Source organism: Octodon degus, unplaced genomic scaffold (assembly GCF_000260255.1).
Source record: "Octodon degus isolate 3935 unplaced genomic scaffold, OctDeg1.0 scaffold00056, whole genome shotgun sequence".
NCBI lineage: Eukaryota > Metazoa > Chordata > Mammalia > Rodentia > Octodontidae > Octodon > Octodon degus.
In genome coordinates, this window is record NW_004524632.1 from 10,069,219 (window position 1) to 10,076,754 (window position 7,536).

Here is a 7,536-nt window from a genome sequence, read left to right on the forward strand (position 1 = left end):
AGGCCCCAGTGCTGCCAGCCCACCTGCTGCCACCCCAGCTGCTCGAGTGCCCCTTGCTGCTGAGGGCTCCAACCTACACACAACTGTTGTCCATCAATAGCCATTCCTGATGTAGTTCCTTTGGAGCTGACTATGAAAGCCTAGTGTGAAAATCTCTGACCGAGAGAACTTCTTGACTGCCATCTACACTCTCCTCACCCGAAGTTACTCTCTCCCTAGTGAACAAGTCTGATTATGCTCTTAAATCTGGTAACTGTCCTGCCACCTTTATGCAGATACTTGCTCTCATCTTTTTCCAGTGGATGTATTCCTTTTTTTTGTATTCCTTCATTTTTAATAAATCCAAAAATTAGAGCATAGAAATACAAAGTGTCCTTATTTTTCTTTCTCAAACCATTTTCCTTACACAGGACTCTTAGGGTAGCTCACCTCTGAAGGATGGCAGATGCGGGACACGATTTCAGTTGTGTTTCCTTAGTTCCACTGCACTTGTTAACCTAAAACAGGACAGTTGTCCCAGAAGCAGCTGGGTTTGCCTGAGGACCTTCTCTGGTTAAAGATCAAGATCTGGGGGAGAGGGGGAGCGAAGCCTCCGGGAGCAGAGTTCCCTTAGAGGTGTGAGCGGCCGCGCTGACGCAGTTGTGGCTTTTCCTTGGCGAGTGTCCCTCGGTGCACAGGAGCTTGCCTGCCTCCCTGCAACTGGCTCTCGCCAAGTCACCAGCACGCATGTCCCTCTCTCTCCTGGATCATTTTCCCAGACCCTCTGATGCTTCCTGATTTTTTTTTTTTTTTTTTTTTTTTTTTTTTTGGTGGAACCGGGGATTGAACTTAGGTCCTTGCACTTGCCAGGGAAGCGCTTATTCCACTGAGCCATCTCCCTGGCCCCCGGGGTCATTTTTTGATGAACAACTTGTTTCCAAATCCCCTTGTGTGGTGGCTCCAGAGAACACCGAGTCTATGACATCGGCGTCTCTAATCTCCATTCTGGTGACCTTCCGCAGTCTCATGCACGATGCGCGGTGCCCTGGAGTCAGGGCTCAGGTGGGTCAGCTGTCCGTTGACCCGGTAACACTTCCAGTTTATTTTCCAGTATTTGCATAGCAGGTTTTAGGGAAGTTGTCTTGTTTTTTTTTCCTCATGCCACAGGGTCTGGGCAGTAGGCAACCATACCACGTCAGTCGCCCTCCCCCTACGGGCGCTACGCTCCAGGGTTCCCACCCCAGGCTGTGCGCCGAGGGAGCTGGGAGCCAGAAAGCGTCCCTCTAAGAAATGTGTAGTGAGCTGGCTTTGGATAAAAACACATCCCAACAAAGATTTTTTGCATGAAAGTTAATAAATAAATAGACACTCTCAGGAGAAACGTGGAATAAGCCACATAAGCACGTTAGAGTAACGTAGTTTCCACAAATTCTATCTCATGTGACCTCCGGGGGGGTGGCAAGAGTGAGTGACACCTTGGTTTCCCTCCGCAGGAGGCAAGGTGCCTTCACACGGCACTCCGGATCAGTCCTCACTCCCTGCAGGCCTCCCAGGGAGGAGCCGAGGGGGCACGGAGGGCACAGAGCGCCACGGGCAGGGGCGGCTGTGGCTGAGGGCGCGTGGCTGGAGAATGGGGCAGGAGCGAGCGCGGACAGCCTGAGAACCTGCGGGGAGGAGCGGCGGCTGCAGGGCAGGAGAGCTCCCGGGCGGGAATGCGTGGGGCAGCCCAGCCGCGTGGGGAGAAATGGTGGGGCTTTGGCCTCGCCCTACCACGCTGGGCGCAGCTAGAGGGAAGGTGAAGTGGCGACTCAGCGCAGGCCGACGGATTCCAAGGCAGCCCAAAGCGCAAGCTGCAGCGTCTGTCCCGCTGCCTTGTTTAAAGTGAGAATGAGCCACGAAGAGGAGCGGCAGTATTGTCTTCCGACACTGACAAGGATCTACAAAGTGCTGCAGTACAGGGTTTTGGGATAAGTCCTGAGGGACTTGACTGACCTTGTCACATACAAAAGTTGCATCTCTTGATATACACAGGTCTTGCTTTATCTTGGTCTTCTCTATCCAGCAGAAAAGTGTAGAAACGAAGTATGAAAAGCGAAGCCATGTTAACATGCTGAGCTGTGGAAGGCTCAAGTCCACAGATGCGGACATTGCCAGTCCTGTGGACAACCCACTACTATTGTGGACTACTGGACTATATTGGAATATTTTGCTGAATTTACGTACCTACAATATTTGGATGGCAATGGAATACCCATCTCTGACAAAACTGAACCAAAAAAGACGATATAAATGAAGGACAATTTTGTATCTGTATATACAAAATTGTTAGGATAGATATATAGCCACTTTCTCTTAATTCAATAAGAAAGATCTGTACTAATAGTGTCTGGACAGGAGAGCATGTCGGCATCCTGAGCTATGAGTGACTACTCCAAAGATACCAATATGCAATGCATTAATTATTGTAACTCTCCTGCCAACCTGTTTTGAAACTATCTCACTGCAATTTTTTTCTCAATAAAATTAATTAAAAAAAAAAGAGGAGCTGCAAGATTACAAATAGATTCAGCAGACTAGAAAAGAAATGCATGTAAGATTTGGCCAAGAAGAAGGCAGAGCAGACGCCCAGCAAGCTGAGGACCTCCCAGGAAGGAGGCTCCTGCTCTTCCAGGCCCACACCGCCCCGCACCGGCAGCCCCGGTACCCGCCTTCAGTACCCAGAGCCTGAGGAACGCCTCTGTATTAGAAGCATTGCAGTTACGGTCACCAAAAAGGGACATCACTGGGGTCCCTTAGAGGGTGCCAGTCCCAGCTACTACATACTGATTGTCAAAGAAATAAGAATACCAAATCACCTAGCGGAGATTTTATTTGTACAAAATTCGAATCATGTAAAACTAAACTCTGTTCTTCAGAAATGCTTGACTGTATGGTTAAAGGATAAAGAAAAGCAATAAAAAACTACTCAAACTCAGGGTCGTGGTTCTTGTGGTGGGCGAAGAGAGGCAGGCCCGGAGGAGACGCACAGCAGCCGTTCGTGGCGACGGCACGCTCTCCTCCTGGGTCCCCGCTGCGGACGCCGGGGGGCCTTCCTGAATAAATGTTCATGGGGTGACACACGTGCACTGTACACGCTTTCTGCATGTGTGCGCTCTTCATAACAGCAAAGGAGCTTTTAAAATTCACAAGCATTAAAATGTTTTCTTACAGCTTAAAAAAAAAAAGATGTTGACACGGACAAGGAATGACAGTTTGTAAAAAGATGATGTCTACCTGCCAGTAAGGGGAGGTGGACGGCTCTCTTGCCACACTTTACATTGCTCTGACTACACACACCACATCCTAGCACGACAGGTGATGCTATTCAACAAGTACTTAGAAAGTTGAGGTGGGCGTGGGGGTGCACGCCAGTAAGCGCAGCCCAGCACTCTGGGAGATGGGGGCGGGGGCGTCGTGAGTTCAAGACCAGCCTAGGCAAGATAGAAAGGCCCTGTCTCCAAATAACAATTAAACAGGGCTGGGATTATAGCTCATTGTAAAGGCGCTGGGCGTGTTCTCAGGCCAACTCTACACACACATGCACATACAAATACACATAGATCTATATCTATGTCTATTCCTATCTCTATCTATCTATAGTTAAGGACTTAAGGTCTTGATTTCTATTGCAAAATAACATGATTTAATTCTTTTAATTTTTAATTTTTTTTTCCAAGAATACAAAATAGTGATAGAAAAAACAGCATTGGAAATGACACAAAATTGCACCGAACCAAGTAATAGGAGTTCAACTATGGTTGCCGTATGGCATGATGCTGTCTTCAAATTAGTTGTTCAAGGTACCAAATAAATGTGCAAGACTGGTTTAAAGAAAAAAACAAAACAATTGGTATTGTGTAATTGGTTTAAAGAAAAAACAATAACAAAAAAGTTATAAGAAAAAAATAAGAAGTATAAAAAGAAAAAAAAAATTAAACACTAACTTCTTTCAAAAGACCAGCAGAAATCGGCAGTCCAATCATCCAAAACATTCTGCATACATAAATATACCTTTTCCCCTTCTTTCCTTTGTCCTTTTCCTCCTCTCAATTTTTCCTTCCCATTGAACAAATTCTTTCCTTTTCACAGTATCTATTGTACCTTTCCCATTTTAATTACTTCCAGGTGATTTAATTTTAGATATGTTAAATTTTCCAGTCAATTTGAGATGGCAGTCATAGCTGTCTCTACTTAGCTGACGCTCCTGCCTCAACCCTGTGACTCACCTAACCGCAGATCACCCTAACTGCAGAAGTAATTCTTAGCCAAGTTGTATTTGAAAACAGGACTGCAAGTGGCGGAAGCAGTACGGGAAAGCAAAGGCTCGGCTTCGCGAGCCCTCTCTGCAAGGGTTTCTGTCGCGTGGTCCCGGTTACTGCAGCGGCAAAATGCACTTCCCACGTGCTGCTTGCTCATGACCATGGAGGCAATTTATTCAAATTTCCCCAGATTTAACTGAGTTTCTCTTGTCTGGTAGCATTTGAAACATACAGACGTGTGCGTGTGCACACGCATGGGCACGCGCGCGCACACACACACTAGTTCAAAAGGAAAGCGATTATGTGACAAGGTTGCCCGCCAACTCCTGCTCCCTGTCACAAATGTTGGGCCTAGAAAGGCTTTAGGTAATTTGAGAGTCGTGTCCTGACCTCAGACATAAGCTCTGCTTCTCTAGGCTTCGAGTAGAAGTTAGGAACAGCACACAGAACATGGTCCCTCCAAGGTAGGGGTTGCTCTGTAGTGAAGCCGGTGGCTGGGGGTGTCCTTCTTCGCCACGGCGCCGAGGCGCAGCCTGCGGTGGGTCTGCCCTGCGGTGGGTCTGCCCTGAGTGGGTCTGCTCGGTTCTGGACGCAGCTGCCCCGCGCGGTTGGTAGAAAGTTCTTGTTCCTGGAGGCCACAGTTACCTGCCGAGCTGAGCCCACGTTGGCCCCTTCTGGTGTATCCCACCCTCACTATGAATCTGCACAAGCTGATTTATTGGATCTGCATCTCTTTTTTTTTTAATTAAAAAAAGTCTTTTATTTATTTGGTACAGGATCTCGCGAGGCAGCTCAGACTCATAGTGATCCTCCTGTCTCAGCCTCCTCAGAGCTGGGATTACAGACGTGCGCCACCATGCCCAGTTTTGCGGCAGGGATGGCATGCAGCACCAGAGATGAAACGCGGCACTTGTGCTTGCCAGGCAGGCGCTTAGACCACTGAACTAGATCCCCGCCCTACATCTCTTTTGTTTTTTGCCTTTTCTTTTTCTAGCAAAAAGAGCCATCGATGTTCTCCACTGATGTCTCCAGTGTACATGGGCTCTGGAGGAGCAAGTTAGGATTGGTAACGTGGAAGGGGCATGTTCCTCGGCCTTGTCCCCGCCCTGGGGGTGCGTGCTCCGCGTGCAGGCCTTCCTTGCCATCACTGTGAAGGCCTCAGTCACCAGCGTGCACTAGCTCTGCTCCGCTCTCCTGGAGCACTCTGGGTGTGCAAGGGCCATTAGGGGCTGTGGGAGCAGCCCCTGAGCTGCGACGCTGAGACCCATGAGCGACTCGACTCGTCACCAAGAGGCACAGTGTCACCTGACACCTAGCTTTAAGGAAGCTCAGGCGAGCAAAATGGCTTAGCTGTTCATGAAGAAGGATGTATGACTTCTAACTTGGTAGGAAAAGGAAATGGTGCTTTGCATCCACCATGAAAATTCTAGCAGGAAAATTCACTTCCCTGACTAGGTAATGGTCTACTTATCAACACAAACAACAACAAGGAAGAGTACTTTTTATAGTGACAACAGCTGCTTAACAGGGTATAAAGGGACACAGGGGCAGGCAGGCTTCCAAACCTCTCAGACCCTCCACCTCGCAAACCCACCCAGAACCTCCAGCCACCGACACCATGGTCAACTCCTGTTGTGGCTCCGTCTGCTCTGAGCAGGGCTGTGGCCAGGAGAGCTGCTGCCAGCCCAGCTGCTGCCAGCCTGCCTGCTGCCAGAACACCTGCTGCCGCCCCAGCAGCTGTGTGTCCAGCTGCTGCAAGCCCAGCTGTTGCATCTCCAGCTGTTGCCGCCCAAGCTGCTGCCAAACTATATGCTGTAGGCCCACCTGCTGCAGACCTTCCTGCTGTATCTCCAGCTGCTGCAGGCCCCAGTGCTGCCAGTCTGTATGCTGCCAACCCACCTGCTGCCGCCCTAGCTGCTGCATCTCCAGCTGCTGCAAGCCCCAGTGCTGCCAGCCCAGCTGCTGCCAGCCCAGCTGTTTTGAGACCACCTGCTGCAGGACCACCTGCTGCCACCCCAGCTGCTGTGTGTCCAGCTGCTGCAGACCCCAGTGCTGCATCTCCAGCTGCTGCGGCCCCTCCTGCTGTTAGACTACTTGCTGTCACCTCGCATGCTCTAGTGGTCCTTGCTGCTGAGCACCTGGCCCTGCATGTTTCTGTTCTTGGTCAATACCCCCTCCTCGGTGCCTACGCAAGCCAGAGATTTCATTCGGACGGGCTTGCGACTACAGCTATACTCTCTCATCCCTTGAGCTGCTTATTCTCTCTCTCTCCCCCTAATGAACACAGGTTTTAATTTCCTGTGAAATCTGTTAACTGTTATGTCACTTTCATGGAAATTCTTGTTGCTGCCTATATTTTCTCATATGGAAATATTCCTTGCCTTTAAATAAATCCAAATTTTGAAGCATAGAGCTGTATCATATGACCTTATCTTTCCTTCTTGAATTGCTATTCTCACCTGGCAGTCAGGGGCTGGGTCATCTCTAAAGAATGGGAGGACCGAAGGACACCTGCAGGTGCATTCGCTCTGCTCCCACAGTGCACGGCAATCTGAAGCCGGAGGGCGGGTCTTGGAGCGGCAGCCCAGGCTGCCCGAGGGTCTTTCCTGAGGTTGAAGATCAAGCTCTGGGCAGGAGAGTACAGCTCAGATCTCTGAGTTGCAAACTGAACTGGACGAGAACTGACTCAAATTCCCCAAAGCCAACAGTGACCCTCGCCATAGGATTTGACTTGGATCTCATCCAAGTCAGCTTGCAACCAGGGTCCTGGGATGAATCTGGTGTGTGAACTGAGGCCCCACCGTACTCTACTTCTGCATTGGCCACAGAGCTGCTTGGGGTGGCCTGGAGACGCTACTGTCATATGGATTTCCTGTTGGTTTTCTCCTTTTGGGGCTGGATCTTAGGCCTGAGACCCGTGTCAGGATCCAGCTGGAGAGGGACCGTGGGTCTCCGCTGGAACAGCGCATCTTACCCTCAGCTTAGTTTTCCTTAAGCTCCTTTAAACACACTGGCCCGTCCAGCCGTGCACACTTAGTCTACAACGCTGGGTGTCCGGTGTCCTACTGTGAGGAACACGAGTCCCCTCACGAGTACCCACAGAATCCTGCAAGGTCCACAGCCCTCGGCCCAGTTCCCTCTCCCAACTTTCTGCCCATCACACAAGTGTGCCCACGTGGAGACGTAGAGGGAAGCGGCTCAGCTTCTGTGCTGTCAGTACTGGTGCGCAGGACGTGAGGTCTGCACTCACCCAGGGAAG

At 50.0% G+C, this 7,536-nt stretch overlaps 1 protein-coding gene across 6 annotated transcripts in view; it reads left to right on the forward strand.

The window, feature by feature from the left end:
* Positions 1 to 6,366, forward strand: part of LOC101565637 (keratin-associated protein 4-12-like) — a 7,627-nt gene extending 1,261 nt beyond the window's left edge. Inside the window, exons 2-3 of one of the 6 annotated variants that reach the window (XM_023718017.1) lie at positions 1 to 48; positions 5,947 to 6,366. In XM_023718017.1, coding sequence (XP_023573785.1) covers positions 1 to 48; positions 5,947 to 6,366 — 468 coding nt within the window. Of the gene's footprint in view, positions 49 to 5,895 lie in introns of those variants that run through there. The other 5 variants (XM_023718018.1, XM_023718019.1, XM_004633743.1 and 2 more) reach the window with 5 other exon arrangements.
* Positions 6,367 to 7,536: the final 1,170 nt, after the last annotated feature.